General features: G+C 36.3%; 2 protein-coding genes across 3 annotated transcripts; one reads left to right on the forward strand and one right to left on the reverse strand.

Annotated features, from left to right (window-relative positions):
* Positions 1 to 54: 54 nt before the first annotated feature.
* LOC147276411 (MADS-box protein SVP-like) lies at positions 55 to 10049 on the forward strand. 2 transcript variants are annotated; one of them, XM_086253840.1, is made up of 8 exons: positions 55 to 242; positions 7537 to 7615; positions 8178 to 8239; positions 8312 to 8411; positions 8713 to 8754; positions 9049 to 9090; positions 9231 to 9394; positions 9784 to 10049. In XM_086253840.1, exons 1-8 carry the CDS (start codon positions 55 to 57, stop codon positions 9800 to 9802), a joined length of 696 nt encoding a protein of 231 aa, XP_086109966.1. In that variant the 3' UTR covers positions 9803 to 10049. The 2 variants fall into 2 exon arrangements, with proteins under 2 accessions (XP_086109966.1, XP_086109967.1); XM_086253841.1 differs by lacking the exon at positions 9784 to 10049 and having other exon boundaries at positions 9231 to 9398.
* A 3045-nt stretch (positions 10050 to 13094) lies between these two features.
* LOC147276412 (subtilisin-like serine protease 2) lies at positions 13095 to 15704 on the reverse strand. The gene has a single exon (XM_086255161.1). The coding sequence runs from the start codon at positions 15664 to 15666 to the stop codon at positions 13324 to 13326; it is 2343 nt and encodes a 780-aa protein (XP_086111287.1). The 5' UTR covers positions 15667 to 15704; the 3' UTR covers positions 13095 to 13323.
* Between the last annotated feature and the right edge of the window lie 1756 nt (positions 15705 to 17460).

Below are 17460 nucleotides of genomic sequence, written 5' to 3' on the forward strand. Positions count from 1 at the left end.
TGTATGCACACATAGAGTTTGAGTGAATGAGTATGTGAAGTGGGTTTGGTTTTCATGTTGAATAAGATGAACAATATCAAGATCAAGAAGATTGACAACTTGCCAACGAGGCAGGTGACTTTCTCGAAGAGGAGAAGAGGGCTTTTCAAGAAAGCCGAAGAGCTTTCAGTTCTCTGTGATTCTGACGTTTCTGTCATCATCTTCTCTGCTACTAACAAGCTCTATGACTACTCCAGCTCCAGGTACCTCTAGTGCTCCATGGACATGCATATATGTATATTCTTTTCACTGTTCTTTCTTCCTCAAAAAAATAATCAATATATACATACATACATGATACCTATGTGTCTGTGTGAGCTAGAGAGAGCGAGAGAGAGAGAGAGAGATTGAGTCATTTGGGTCAATATATAAGGAGGAGACCCTTATGGAAATTCCATATCTTTGTTAATTCTAGAGCTACCTATGAATATTACAAGAAATCTATATTATTTATGTGCGATCGATGATATTATATACATGTAAACACATACATGTATTTAGACCAAAAACAAAACACATACAAGTATGTATTTTATGGTGTTGAGGAAAGGGAAAATCTAGCCAGAAGCTTTTAAGAGAGGAATCTTGAATTAATAATTATTTTTTAGTCATCTGTACGTCTCAAGGTTCTCAAAAGCATAACATGTGTCGTAGAGGTAGGTGGTACAGTAGTACATGTGTCCTCTGATTAGGATGAGGAAGATGATAAAGCGTTTCCATTAAGACAACTACTATGTGTCCGTACCAGCTTCATCCGCATCTCCGGTTCCACAGTCTCTTCATTCGATATAAGATTTTAAGATAAAACTCCGGAGTCCGGATACATACATACATGTAATTATTTGCATACTATGAGTGATTGCCTGATTGGTGATTATATTATTCATTTGTTTATTACATGAAGATTGTATGTCTTCCTAAATGCGTAAATTGTCTTGTAGATTCTGTAACTTGCCTTGGTGCTTGATTATTATCATAACAGATTCAATAGAATAATATATGTCTCTTTTTACAGCCTTCATTTATTGTCAATTTGTTTGGATCGGATGCTCTAACTTCTTCTTGATATCAAGCAGACAATTCACATATTAGGTCCGACGTACGTCAGGCAGTAAAAGTTGTCAATGTCTTTGGCTCGAGTCATACCACACATAAGGGAGTGTGTTGAGAGTATCTCATGACATATAGGGAATATATGTGAAGTCTTGCTTTACTGTCAATATATATATATATATTGACCCTGGTGTAAGATCAAAGACTAATTTTAGTCCCTTGACCCTCAGTATTTATGAGTTGATTTTTTTATGATATGTTTTGTTCCTAAAATATCTTATTTGTTGGTATATATATTTGAATTTTTTGGTAGCTAATTTTGGGTTGACTTTTTCTTGATTACCTCTCATAGCTCTTTTTGAAATTCAAAAAATATATATATATATTTTCTCCCCACTTAAGTTAAAAAGTTTGTAAATGTGATTACAATATGCTAAACACTTAAAGAGTTACAAGCATTATATTATGATTTGGAATTTTCATACTAGGAATTAAAGTGATTTGATGATAAATTGGAATTCCTCATAGCGAAGCTTGAAGACTTTCAGCGGGAATATGCATTTGCTTTGAGTGGGGCAATGAGTGATGACCATAAGTACATATAACGTATTAACGTGCTTTTGTCATGCATGGATTTCCGGCATATGAAAATTTCAAACTAAAACCTACTTTTCATGACGTGTGCATGCATGCATGAGAGGAAGACGATCGAGGGAGGATGAGAATTAATGTTAATCATGGAATAAGAATTTAAATAAGCTTTATATGTTTTTTGTAATAAATTGTTTTTTAAGTAAATTACCATACCTAAGTGCATGCCTAAGTGGTCTTAATTCTTTAACCCGGACATGGCATTACAAGATTCTTTGTCAATGTAATCCAATTACACTGCATACGTAGAAAAATAAACTCTCCATGCTATGATATATAGTTTTTATCCAGTGCATATATTGCAGAAACAAATGGTTTTGATAATTTCTTTTTAGTTACTATTTATAAATTATATTATGAAACTATAAAATTGTATTAATTGCAATTTTTATTTTTTTTTATTTTTGTCTGGGGAAGAGAAAGAAGCAAATGGATTTGCATAGGTGACTTAAGACATAATTAGCCAAAAAAAATTAATTCATTGGATTTTAAGTAAATAGCATATACTAGTTGTACAACTGAAAATGTTTTTTGGGGAATGCTATCCACTTTCTCCACCAAGCTTCTCCATTATTATTTTCTTCTTTATTATTCTCACTTTGCAGTCTAAATTTATGATTCTTTATTATTCTCATTTTGCAGTGTAAATTTATATTCGTAACCATTCATTTTTTAAATCTAACTATGAAGATAATTTTTGCAAAAAATCAACCAAATCATAAATCATTTGACTATGTAACTGTGATCAATATTTTGGTAACAATTTAATTCACCAATAGTTTGTTTGTAACGATTACATAATCAATTTTCGATTTAGTTGATTTTTTTGTAGAAATGATCTTTTAATAATTATCTAAAAGATAAACGATTTTTATCATAAAAATATATTGTGGAATGAAAATAATAAAGGAGAATGTTGGTGGAGAAGATGATAACATTCCTCATGTTTTTTTTTATTTTTTATTTTCAATGGATTTAATGAGTATCATAACTAGTGGTACAACTAAAAGTTCCTTTTTTTTTTTTTGTGAGAACTAGTAGCTTTTCATCTTTTGTGAGAACTAAAATTGCTTTTTAGTTTGCATGGCTGATCGGCTACAAAATGATGCCCATCATTAAATTTTTAAAATGAGACCTTACTTTTTTTTTAGGCAAAAATGAGACCTTAGTTTGATATCTCAATATATAATAACTTTATAATTAACATCTTGACTTGTCTACAAGACAACCTTCTTGCTTTTCTTTTTCTTTTTTGGTCAGAATCTTCTTGCTAGCTGTTTGAGATATATACTAGATTATTAACTTTCTCTATATATTCCAACTTACTGATTTTTCTATTTTCTCCTTTTTATTTATGAAGTTTTTCAATTCCAAATTCGTATCTTTTATTAGACATTTATACATAAAGATATTTGCAAACAAAACAAAAACCTTGAAATTGGTTTTACCAAAGTATTATAAACTAAGTCTAAAGAACAATAGAACCTTATCTATAATTGAAAAGGTTGGAAAAGTGTTATTCTAGAAAACAATATCTCTTTGGTAGCATGGAAAATCCTCTTTAAATTAATTTGTATATTCATTTAACGCTCTAAAATCATAAATGGAATCGGAAATATAAAAAATTAAACTATATATAGTTTTGACCACTCAAATTTTGAGATGTGCAATTATTTAATGCATGCTTTAAACAAACTAGATGACTACAAGACTTGTAATTCATAAGGAAAATTAAAAAGAATTGTTAATTGAATGAATTTGAATGTATGATATTGTAGTGAGGTGTATTTTTATGGTACATGTAATGGTGCATGTGTGTGTTTTTTTGACATGCACCATTTCTTCTTTTTAGTGTTACTTGACTTTCAGTTTGAGTCTTATATGACATATTTATTCAAGGGCTATTTGTCTGCTAGTGAAAGTGAAAGAGATAGGACAACTCTTAGATCTTTGATGTAAGGTTAACATCAAAAGTTCTTTTTATAAGAAAAATGCAAAATATATATATGCATATATTAATTACTACAATTAATCAATATTAATAGCATGTAATACTCTAAGTTTACGTGAATTATGCATGTATTGAGTCTCATATATATCAGTTAGCTCTGGGTTGATATATGTTAAATAAGCCATTGTAAGAAGCCATAAATGACTAGTCAAAGCCTTTAGTACTGTACCCTACCCCCCCGAACCAGCAGCCTTCGCGCCAAGCAAGACCGCCCTACGTACGTCAAAGAATTAAGGGTGATCCTGTAAAAAAACGAACTTTAACATGGTGTGATGACATTGAGTCAAAGCGCATTATAGACATAAACTAGTTTCAAGAGATTAGTTTGGGTTTGAAAATGTTGTGAGGTGAGAGTGACTATGAGATGAGTTTGGATAGGCATAGGGTGGGATAATCCAATACATGAGAGATTAGGGAAGATGGATTGAAATGTTGAGGGGGTATGGTAGAGAGGGATAATGTTGACAAATGAAGAGATTCAGACGTGACCCTACAAGAAGTGGTGGGGCGTAAGTTCCATGTGGGTAGGCTAGCTAGTTGGTACAAGAGAGGAAACATTTATGATTTGCTCAAAATTAAGAGATGGTGTGCTTACAAGAGGGAAAAGATTATGAGAAGACCATGTGGTAATACTTTGAGATACTTGTTTTGAAATGGGAATATGAGGGGGGGAAAAAAAATAAGGGCTTCAAATGGGAATGTGTTTTGAAGTGTTGGAATTGGTAGTTGGTTAATAAGATAAGTAATTGTTTGAGATACTTGGCCAAGTAGAATTAATTTGTTTTGCCCGTTCACCTGCATGTGCCTAAGGATATCGCTTGGAACTGTGGCTTTATTAATCGCAGAGTTGACAAAAACCATTGTGCCCTTAATCCTTACATGGTTTTTCTTTTTGACGTCATTAATTGGAATTGTACCCTTGGATTGGTATTTTTAATGACATTAGTAGTTTGTCAGTCGATTTTGGGAATTTATAAGGTTATTATTGTGCACGTGTTCCAAGGGTGCTAGGTCCCATATAGAAGTAATTGGAAGTGATCATTGTAGAATTGCCATTCCATTCTCGTTTCATAGTACTTGGAGATGAGATTCTTGTGGGCATAGTTGTTCTAGGTTGTTGAGAGAAAGATTTTACATTGAAAATGTGAGGTCTTGCATAGTGGTTAGAAGGGTTTGGGCTACTCCTCCTATTTCCAATTAGTTTTAGGATTGATTTATAATTCTTTCATGGTATCAGAGCAGCCTATCTACGTGTTGAACCCAACGGCAACACGTGTTCAGACGTCACTCAATATGAATTGTTCACATTTTAGGCTTGAGTGACGTCACACGTGCATGTGTATGTTAAGAGAAATATCTCACATTGAAAATGTGAAGCCTTGCATAGTGGCTATAAGAGTTTGGGCGACTCCTCTTATTGTCAATTTGATTGGTTTCTTGAATTAAGGCCCAAAGTTGTTACATAATATAGATCACAATATCATCAATTATAGTGGGTATAATATCAACCAAAGCTAATTCATAAGAGATACCTAGATGGTTTGTATGTACTCGACCACATGCTTTGAATCACAATGTGTGATGGTAAGACCACATGGTTTGTATTGACGGAATGGACTTAAATGATACACAGTTGAAAGTTCGTAGATTATAGAATTAAAAAAATAATTTTGTGGACCAAAGTGATACTAAATGTAAAGTTTAATGATCATTGTTGTAATTTACTCTTAATACTTATAATAGAAAAAATTTATTTGTGCTCCAAAATAAGCATCTCATCACATTGTTCCACGTACTCACCACATGAGGATTGCAAGTACCTTATTTTTGGGTGCAAATAACAATCCTTGTAATGAAACTCTTTTTTTAACCACACTAAAAAGAAGTATATTTCTAATTGATGAAAGAAAAGTTTTTTGTATAATGAAAAATATGTAGTATATATTACATTCAATCTAACATATGATATTGAGGGTGTATATATAAATCTCTGCCGGTTTGACTTGAGAAAACAATCCCACCTTGAGGATGAAACCCCAAGCTTTCCCATGACCAAGTCACAAGCCTACTAGTTTCTTTTAAATAGTCTCTTTTATTACACCAGTTTGGCATGCATAGGTCCATTGTCAATTTGCTATTAGCATGACAATAAATTAACCATAATGCATGGAACTAATGATGAATAGGAATCTAAAAGTTTTGCAAATTTGAATATGAATTTTTATTTGACTCTTTAATGTATGGTAGCATGCAACTAGCAAGTGTTGACAAAGAATGAAAATGAGGCCAAGCAAAAAGATAAAAACAACACATATTGCAACGAGTCTGATGCATATTTTGCTGACGCAATGATGTCTGAGTTGATGTAAGAGAACTGACTAAGATTTTTGAACCCCTACTTTATCTTTTTTTTTTTTTTAATAGGTGAGCCCCCACTTAGTGTTGATTTGATGGTCTCACTCTCACACTTTGGTTTGGCACTTTGCTTTACTCTAAATATCTTTGCCTATGGTCTTATGAGTCATAATATTCTAGAATAGAATAGAATAGCTATCGATTAAAGTGTATCAAGGAATCTGACTAAACATTTTGATTTGCGCAACCAGAACCTGCAAATGGCTTATAGTTTCACAAGCTTGGCTCATTATGCATATGATGTCTCCCCGTGAAAAGTAAAAACAGTAGCATGTATATGACCTCAAGTATCATGCTTGAGCGAGATCGAGCTAGCTAGGTTGGCATGAATACAGGACCAATCTTAGAGTTGATGATGTTGAAAACCCAAAACTTCGGAACAGTGCTGATGGTTTTGCTGTAATAAATTCTACAAGTTAGTTTGTTGCATGTTTGTTCAAAGTGGTTGTTTACAATCACAATCAAATTCAAGTGTAGGACCTTAATTACTTATAGTAGCAAATAGATCTAGCATATTTGCTTATTTTAGATGATTGGAAATCAAATTCCAAAAGAACCTATTTAGCATGAAAACTGATCCTTGCTTGAAATAGTTCTAAAAGAACCTTGCACACACATGAGACATACACACCCATATATGATATAACCATTAATATATATATATATAGGATTTTTCCTTGGTGCGGATGTGCGGATGATCCGCATCTATTTTTTCTTCCGGATGGGAGGTGAAGATTTGTATATATAGAATCACGTAATTCTGTATGCATCTGCGAAAAAAATTAGTGTGGATATCATCTTTAAAGAAGAATTATATATATCGGAATTATATGAAAATAAAATAAACCTTATCAAATCATTTAGTTTTAAATTTTTTAAATAGGTGAGTGGTACTTAGTTGATGGTTTCACACTCTCACTTTCGTTTGCCTTGTTCTAAATATCTTGTCCCATTTAGTCTTTCTTTTTATTTTCTTTTTTTGGACTGACCATTTAGTCGTCAAAAAACAGTAGTTTATAAATGAGCTCAAAAATCATGCTTGAGCTAGCTAAGTCTGAATGTACTCCTTGGTAAATGATATTGGAGACCCAAAACTGAGATTCGGTTGCTTTCGTCAGCAATTAGGACCATTCTTTAAACTCATGGTTGGGATGGCATGTACTTTTGTTGATTGAACTCTTTCTAATTCTAGCTAGGAACAGCGCTAATTATATGTTTGGCCACATTCATTAATTTGATCCTCTATATGTGACAATTGACTCTAATGTTCACTTGCACATATATATTAATTCCCTTTCATGAGTACATCGTCTTCTATGACTGCATGCCTGAAAACACTAATTATTTGATCCTTTTGTGTTGTGAAGCACCAAGGATGTGATTGCAAGGTTCAAATCGCACTATAACAATGCTGAAAATTTGGACCAGCCATCCCTTGAGCTGCAGGTAATTCGATCAACTCGATCACGTGAATAGTTCCCACGCTTGTATCTTTTCCTTTTTTTTATTACAATCAAGCTAGCTGAGGCATTACATGCTTCCCACAGAGATATTTATCATTGGTAACATCGATTTGATAAGGTGAGTGTTATATTGTTATGTAGACCAATTATCGAAGGGATGGGTAAGTGGACTAGCTAGTACTTCATCCAAGTTCATAATCCAGTATTATCTTAGAAATTGGTCAAAGCTCAGGCTTTAGTACGTTGATGTTTTTGTTGATCATTTTCGATGCTTTAGACATCGAAGGATTGCTAGACTTCATCAAAGTCTGATCAATTTCTTTCACACCGTAGCAGTCGAGACTCGAGTTTTGATATGGCTTCATAACTGAATGCATATGATGACTTAAATACTGTTTTAGCTACATGCACTAATCTCACATGGCTTAAAATCATTTCTTTTTTACCTTAGTCTTTCTTCTTCTTTTTTTCGTGCTTTGTTTATAAGTTTTCATTATGAAGATTAAGATTAATAAATTAAATTACGCTTTCATTCCTCATTTTAGCTAGAGAAGGAAAATGTCATCAAATTGAGTAAGGAACTTGCAGACAAGAGCCACCGGCTAAGGTAATTAATTAATATGGTTGAGTTAGCTAGGTATTGTTTTTCTATGCGTGTGCTGAAATCGGAGAACAACAGGCAGATGAACGGAGTGGAATTTGAGGATTTGGATATTGAAGAGTTGAAGAAGCTGGAAAAGATTATTGAAGCAGGACTTGGCCGGGTGATTGAAACTAAGGTTTGTGTAATAAATCGTTTTATAAGAACATAAAGTGTATTTTCATGTTGAGTAGTGTCACATTCGTCAAATTTATTTGTTAAATTTTGTTCACTGCATGTGCAAGGCTGCAAGCATTTGCATTTGTTCAAATTTGAGACCATCCTGAACTTTTTTTATTTCTACCAAGTGATAAACTAACATGTGTGTATTGGCACATTATCTGGTCTTGTAGCATTAATTATCCTTTCTAGTATATATATGTATCTGTATTGTCTACAGAGAAATATATATCTAAATGCAGACCTTTCATTACTTTCAGGAAGAAAGGATTATAAGTGAGATTATGGAACTTGAAAGAAAGGTCAGTAATTTAGATATAATATATAGTAATACTATATGCATTATAGTTACTTAAGAAAATTTACGAATCAAACCCGAAGCCCCTTCGTTTTAGCTCGAAGGGTTTCGATTGTGAAATTGAAACTCATTTGGTTGGTTTGAAGGAAGCTTTGGTATTCTACAATTTTCGGCGCTCATTTTAGCTAATTTTTCTGAGGTAGAACCTAAGGGAGTGTAGGGTATTCTATTCAAAGATTGTAATTTCTTTTTCTTATTTTATCTCTATACCATAAACCTTATTATACTAAAAATGCAGGTAGCTGAGCTGAGAGAAGGGAACAGCCAATTGAGGCAGAGGGTAATCAACTATGACTGTTCTTAATACTTATCTATTAGTATTATTATTATCATTATTATTATTATTGTTGTTGTTGTTGTTGTTGTTATTTTGGAAGGCTCTTATTAAACTTTGGTGCATGATATTTGTGCAATTTATAGATGGTGATGTTGTCCACTGAAAACAGAGGTGTCCTTATGGAGTCGGCCGATAACTTTATTGCAGAAGAAGCTATGTCATCCGATTCTTCCACAGATGTCACCAACTGCAATGGTGGTCCTTCGGTAGAGGATGACTGCTCAGACACATTATCTCTCCAACTGGGGTGAGCTTTGCTTTGAATATACTATAATTAAATAAATCAAGTATCAATAACAATGAGACATGTAAACCCTTGTCGTACCTTTATCTCATAAATAATACATGTGATTGAAATTGGAGTACAAGGATACAAGTTTGGATTTCTGGGATGAGTAGAGTGATTGAAAAGGAAAATGCGGGTGGAAAAATTGCAAATAGGATAATCTACAATTCTCATACTATTTTTAACTCTTAAATCTATTATTTAAAATTAGCACTTAAAGTTAAGCATTTAGTATTTATAATTTTTTCTATCGTAATTTGGATGTTGATTATCGTAATGCCATGATGCTTATATTTCCTTTCTACTTGATATTTAATGAAATCGCTTATCAATTTTTCTTTAAATTTCAGGCTTCCTTTCTCTGGCTAGAATGTGGAGAAAAAAACAATGTATAATATTATATATATTGAACAATGTCGAGTAATTGTATGCCGTGTATGTCTTAGTTTGGTGTAAAATTGGAAGACATGGCTAGTAGAGTAACTTACTTTAAATATGTTTTATATGTTGCAGACTTGCAGCTGGTATTGTGTAATGCATTTAGATGATTATACTTCTTGTAAAATATTTATTACATAAGACTGTATTTTATGTAATTGATTCTTGTGCTTGAAAAGAGGCTGGAAAACCCCGTTTGAAAAAAATGTGGAAAACTGTTTGGTGAAATTTCATAGAACAAAGAAAAAAGAAAAACGAATTTTGTTGTTGATGGGCTTTATGATGTGGGGCACTCAGGCTAGGCCATTTTTGAGTCCTCTTTTTGGGAATGATCAGCTTCTCATTGAGGATTTTGTTGGGTTTTCTCGAGCCTGATTAGTAAAAAAATAAAATGTTTTTGTTTTAAGATAATGCGAACTTGTCCACCCTAGACTCTAGAGTGAATTTCCATTTCTATACCAATTGAAATGGAGAAAATAAAAATTTATATATCTTTTTCTTTAAAAAAAAGGTCATTTCTCATTCTACTAAAGCACCTAAACAAAAAATAATGGATCCAGAAAGTTTGGCCATGAGGCCCATGACCACAAATCAAAGTTCGTCCAATTTGTCGTGATAAATGGAGCCGGCATGCTGACCAAAATAAAGACAGCCACGTGGCGAACGGTGGTGAGTTTAGTGCCAGCTCAGCAGCATGGTTGTAACCTGTATGGAATATGGGTGTCCATATAAAAAGGAATTTACCGACAACTAATAAAGGTTTTGAATTTTTTTTTTTTCTTTTGGAAGTTGATAATAAAGATATTTTGAATGCGGAGAAAACAAAATTTGTGTGTGGTTGTAATATTAGGTCGCTATAAGATGTGACGTAAGGTTATTGATTTATTTAAATAATAATACGTGTATAATTTTTAAGGACTTTGTTTATAATATTAATAAATATATATGTGATATCATTTGAGTAAATAATAATATTATATTAACGTACTATATTGTGTTATTATGATCACATAATAACAACCATCAAATTTCAAAAACTTCAAAAGTTTACTCACAACCATCAATATCAACCTCCATACCTTGATTGCTCCATTCGATCATTTCTAGCTCTCTCTGCTTCAAACGTTCCCCATTTCTTGGTCCTGAAGTTGATAGAAGTGGGGCTTGTGCTCCACTCTAAAAGGGAACATCTCTTTCATTCTTAGATTCGTTGCTCTTCTCATAGAGGCCATGGCAATGCTTCATTCCAATACCCAACTTAGCAACTTGATCAAGGCCTGCAATGGAGTAATATGTTGGCATGGTTAACATGGCTGTCCCATTGATTTTGAAAAGTGCTTGAAACAAATTATGTAGTCAATGCTTTCAGCAAAATTTGGTATGGACTTTAATGCGAGTTGCTTAATGGGCCATGATAATTTAGGCTGGCCCAACCACTTGACAATCCAGCCCAATCTGTGTATCTGGCCCATGCTTAGAGAGTTCTGTGTGTGGGATCTTGTCTTTTACAATGAAATTTCCTACCATCTTCGCTATCAACCATCAAATTATTATTAGTGTATCACTATGTATACTCGCTCATTCACCTTCTTTGTTTTTTTTTTTTTTTTGGTGTCCAAAACAACTTAATTTAACTTGCAAAGATAACTTTGGATAGCATCAAGTAGAGAATTGCATGTGAAAGCGTGAATTAAAGAAATACTTAAACTGCGGGCCAAAAAGGAAAAAGCAAAGAGTAAATTGCAAGCAGTTTTAAGGCATAAAGAGGAGCATCGTTAACAGAGCTGCATGAATCGAATCAAGTGGATGAAGAAACAGAGTTGCATTTGGGTATGTTAATATGTTTAGTTCATAAACAATATTGAACCATTGTGTTACCACAGCATCAACTCATAACCAATAACCATCAAAGCTAGTTAGGTTAAACTGTAACTATATTTTTTAATCACATTAAGTGAGAGTCAATTTGCCTATCAATACTGGTCATATATAATAATTTATGTAACAATTGAACTCTATCAATCATTCATATAATGTGATCAATGAATCAGAAAGTGTAAGATCCTTTTTATATTTTTCTTGAATTCAATTGTCTTTTTATGGAAAGACTTCCATCAAATAATTGAAAAGGTAATTTGTTCAATTATTGATGGTCCACCAAGATGAGTGACCACCTAAATGGGTGAAATTATGGGGTACAAATCTTTTGTGCTTGGGTCTACTAGCTTTGCTACATATAGTACATATATTGGTGACATAATTAAATTAGGTTAAAATCAAGCATGATTGAGACATAGGAGGCCCTTACCATTTCAATTGTGGACATTGTGGTCCACCATGCCCCCTTTAAATCCAAGAACCAAAGGAACATAGTTTCACAAATCAAATTAAGGTCTTGTTGTTTAAAGAGAGAGGTTAGGTTGTTCTTAATTCAATCCTTTCCCTTTGTTTTCTTAATTTAAAGGCTCTTAATATGTAGAGGTGAAAGAGATTGTTGAAAATTGTTGATGGTTTAACTAATTTAATTGGGATAGAGAGAACAGAGATTTGAGTGGCCCAATTAGACAAAATACAATATTGTAAAGGGTTAGTGCATTATCTTGGAAGTTTCCCCCATGCCATTATGCCAATTTAAGACTTGAGAATTGAGATATATATAAAAACATCTTATTTATATATTTTATTACTTTTGAGTCTTTGATTCCCTCATATATATAAATATAAACTATTTTGACCTGTTGCTCTTGTTTGTATACATACCATGTATGCAGATTCCACATAGATTTTGATTCATTATTTGAATTAACTAAAGCATTAAAAAAAACATTCGTGGCTTACAGTGGAGAATATCAGAAATCAGAATCATCTTCCACTGGAAAAGAGACACAATTAACTAACTTACTATTAATCTAAATTCATTCACTTGTTCAGTTGTTAATGATTCCTGTGATTCCACTCACAACTACAGTCGTCAGTTGTTCAAGTGCGCACGTGAGCATTTATACGCAATATGCTCCCTAATTCAAAACCAAAGCAAAGTACATGAAATTTAGAGTAGAGGGTAACAGCTGTGCTACTGAAAGCATCCACTTGAAAGTCAAAAGCCACTTCATTGCCCTTATGAACAGTTTGAAGGCCCTCTACCCGCCAAATTGTGAACTTGACATTTTTCGCAGGAGAAGCTATGTATTTGAATTCATGAGTTTTTCATTAAAATAAAAAATGCTTGGGCATTGGAAAACAACATTCTCATATTATCGAGTATATTATATAGACGTCTATAACAGTCTATAAGCACACCTGAGAATTTATAATTGAAAAAAATAAAATAAAACAAAAACGAAAATTTCACACTACACCAATCCACGAAAGCCTTTACTACACGTAGACCCACTTGTTACACCTACCCTCACAACGATCAAAACGACATGATCGTGATTCCCGTTTCTATTCTACAACGGATCCATTTCCGTCACCACGATGGGGCTCCGAACCACATGCTTCCCGCCATCGCTCCAGTACAGCGACCCGAACACAGCACCCGATTCGCCCAACACCAGATTCTTCCTATCCACCGTCACCGTCACCAAAAAGCTCCGCTTCTTCACCGCCTGAGTAAACACCAGACTTGACGGCTTCACCGCCACAATCACCCCCTTCGGGGCCTCGATTCTGGGCCGGTACACGGCGTTGAGCTGGCCCACATTCGTCACGGTCCGAATGAACGTCTTGCTGGACGGACCCGCCGCCGAAGTCGTGAACAAGGCGGCGATAGATGGGTAGTTGAGATTCTCCGGCGACGGCTTTCTCGCCGGACAATTGGACGGCGACCGGGTGATGACCTGAATGACTCTCGGCCCGTACCCGAGGGAGCAGAGGAAGTGAACGTACTCGTCGTTGGTGATGTCGTAGACGAGACCCGGGTCCATGGCCCGACCCAAATTCAAATGACCCGCACCCAAATCATAAGGCGTGGATGGTTTTCCGGTCGCTTCATCAGTCATGGTCCGGTTTCGATTATCGGTGACGCTAGCTGTCGTCATCATCGCCGATCTTATAGCCGCCGGGGACCAGTCCGGGTGCGCCGACTTGAGCAGAGCCGCGGCTCCGCTGACGTGAGGGCAAGCCATTGAGGTTCCCGAGAGGATGTTGAACTCCGTTTTTCTCTTGTCTGTGTCGAGCCCAGTGGGCCCCACCGCGTCGGTCCAAGCAGCTAAAATGTTGACTCCCGGGGCGGTCAAATCCGGCTTGAGTATCTCCGGGTTCAACGCGTTTGGCCCTCTGCCTGTGAACGAAGCCACCACCGGAGCCGGTTTGATTCCAATCACGGTCCCCTGGAAATCGATTGTCGCGGTGGCTGTTTTAGTGGATGCCACGTAGGCCTTCACGCCGTCACCTTCGTCAGCCCCTACGGCGCAGGTGGGGAGAATGTGGGCGTCGCCGACTAAACCTTCGCCGTTAGAAATTCCGTTAGCGAGAATCATTCCAACTCCGCCAGCTTTCTTCACCACCAAGCCTTTCGCCACTCGGGGACTGCTCCCGCGGTCGCAAATTACAATTTTACCCCTCACCAAACGAGGGTCCAGGGAGTTCTCCATGCACAGCGAAGCAGAGAGCATACCGGATTTCCCGGGATAAATAAGTGGGTACATCTTTCCCTTCAGCGGCGCTCCGGCATACAACGAAACGCCGGAGAGTCTTCGGCCGTCGCCTAAAACCACCACAGCCGGGAAGTTCCGGTCAATTGTGCCGGCACCCACCGTCGTTATCCACGGCGCGAGGTTCGTCACCGACATGCCGTTTGGTCCATCATTTCCAGCTGAAGACGATACGAACACTCCCTTCGAAACGGCGCCGTAAGCTCCGATGGCAATCGGGTCGAGATAATACGGCGAAGAAAGGCCGTCGCCGCCTCCGATCGAGATGGAGATGACGTCGACGCCGTCGTTCACGGCAGCGTCGAAAGCGGCCAAGATATCGGAGTCGAAGCAACCCGAGTCCTTCCAGCAGACCTTGTAGACCGCCAAGCGAGCTTTAGGAGCGACTCCCTTTGCGATTCCGGAGGCGTAGCCGGACATGCTGGCCTCGAAGGCGTACCGTCCGGCAGCCGTGGACGCAGTGTGGGTCCCATGGCCGTCGGCGTCTCTCGGCGACCGGTACTCCACCGTGTCGTTGATCGCGCTTATGGGTCCGCCAGCATTGGCCGCCGCTTCGTGCCCTTTGATGAAGAATCGAGCTCCGATCAGCTTCCTGTTGCAACTTTTTGTTGTGAACATCGTTCCCGTCTCGCAAACCCCTTTCCATTTTCGAGGGATCGGACCCAGATTCAAATCCGAGAAGCTCCGTCGCTCCGGCCAAATTCCGGTGTCGAACAATCCTACGATGACGTCGGAGCCGTAGTCGGATTCGGACCACAGGCCACGCTGGTTTCGGAGCCCCAGGAACTGGGGCGAGCGAGTGGTGTGGAGCTGGCGGCGACGGTCTTCCAAGACGGCGAGGACAGAAGGGTGGTTGCTGATGGAGGCGACTTGGTCTGGGGTGAGAGCTGCAGAGAAGCCATGGAAGACGGTATCGTATACGTGAAGGATTTGAGGTGGGTCGGCGAACTCCGATGTGTACCAGTGGTAGTGGGTCGGGAAAATCGAAGGCTTAGAGTGCCTGTCGACTCGGAAAATGAAGGTCTTCACCGTCTGAACGCTGCTCTGCGATACTGCCTGAGCTGCAAAATTGCATAATGAGAAGAAGAAGAAGAAGAGCAGTGAAGGAGGAAGAGAATTGGAGAGAAATGTCGGCATTGGAGAGCAGAGAATGAGAGTGAAGTAAAGGGACTGAGTGTAACCGACAGAGAAGGGAGTGAGTGATATAAGACTATAAGAGAGACTTTAATTTAACTTTAATGTGATATTAAGTTAATTAAATTGATTTAAAGTTTTAATTTCAATCTTAAATTCTTAATTAATTATTTATTTTAATAGTGGGGCAGTGTGAGTGGATATAATTTTGTCGTGACAAGGACGTGAAGGGCCTCATGAGTCAGACTCTTTTCAGCGGGGCCTGAAAATTAAATATTTATTATTCGGACTTTCCCGAGGCCATTTTAGATTTTTGGCGTTTGAAATACATGAAAACGACGACGTCCACGGGTTTGGAAGTTTTGGGCCTTTGGAAAACGACTGCGTAGTGTGACTCCGTAATCTATGATTTTAAGCAAAGATTGCGTTGTGTAATTACTAATTAATAACAACGATGAGAAGAGAAAGAACAAAAGACATTAAAGCAATGGGTATCCATCAATTGTGGGGGGTCCTTCTCCTTCCTTCCTTTACTCCTCAAATGAAGGGGGTATTTGATTGTGATTTTTGGGACTATTTTATTTCATATAGTTTGTGGCCATGATGGTTAATCATGACCGTTGGATTGGTGGAGATGATCATGATGTTGTCCATGACCTACACAAGTCCTAGGGTATTAGGTCCATTGATTGATTTAATAAAGTGGAACGGAATAACTTTGACTGCTCATAAAGTATTAAAGGTGGCTTCATTATAGACATACCCAGAGAGGCAGAGAGCCATTTAGAAAAGGAATATGATCAATAGCTTCAATTTTAACGGATCTTAATTTAGAAGGTGTTTGTTAATTTGTTAAAACTTAAAACTTGGGTAAAATCCAAATGAACAAAAATAAAGTATATAATGTTCTTTATTAATCATTTTTATGGTGAAATTGGATTGTCAACCTGTTGTTTGTTTACAATTAATGGCACTCAATTAAGTATGATTAAAATTCAATTATTATTTTTTCATTTGCTTTTGTGAACAATTTTTTTTCTAGTATCATGCAAGTGATTAAGTACGGGCTCATATATTTTGTATGATCTTTTTCATCTATTTCGTACATACATGCTGATTGAGAGATATACCTGCTCATTTTGTGGTGACTCATGTAAAATCCACATGCAAAATTCAACTATTTTCATTATCAGTTACTACAAGTTTTAAAGAAAAAATCATGATCATTCAAACCTTTTTTTTTTTTTTTCATGGAATTGATATATCATTCAACTTTATTGTCCTTAGTCATGAAAATGTTATTTCAAAGATCACATTATAATGGTCCACAATAATTGGGTTTCAAAGGCATTCTGATAATTGCTGATTTTGGCTTGAACAATATATTTTGTGTTAACGCCCTTGCTAATTATGGTTAGAGTAGTGTAAGCATTTTGATAATTTGCATGTTCTTTAGGCACCGATATACCTTTTTCTGTTTTTTTTTTTTCTTTTTATTTAACAATTTTAGACTGATACATCATACCACTAGTGCATTAGTAAAAGTTATATTCCATAAAAAATTTAATGCATAAACTAAACATATAGATGACCAACCAAAACACACATAAGCCCATCCTTCAAGTGCACCTTAATTAATCTTTCACACCATAAGCCTTTTCACTTAGAGAACATTGACGACCATTTATGGATAACACCATAGATTTGAGAAGATAGGGATTAAGACTAGGGGTGGGTCAGTGTCAATAACCGAATCGAATGGCCCTTACCGACAACAACATAAAGGCACAAAACGAA

The sequence above is a fragment of the Dryas octopetala genome, chromosome 8, assembly GCF_963921425.1.
Source record: "Dryas octopetala chromosome 8, drDryOcto1.1, whole genome shotgun sequence".
NCBI lineage: Eukaryota > Viridiplantae > Streptophyta > Magnoliopsida > Rosales > Rosaceae > Dryas > Dryas octopetala.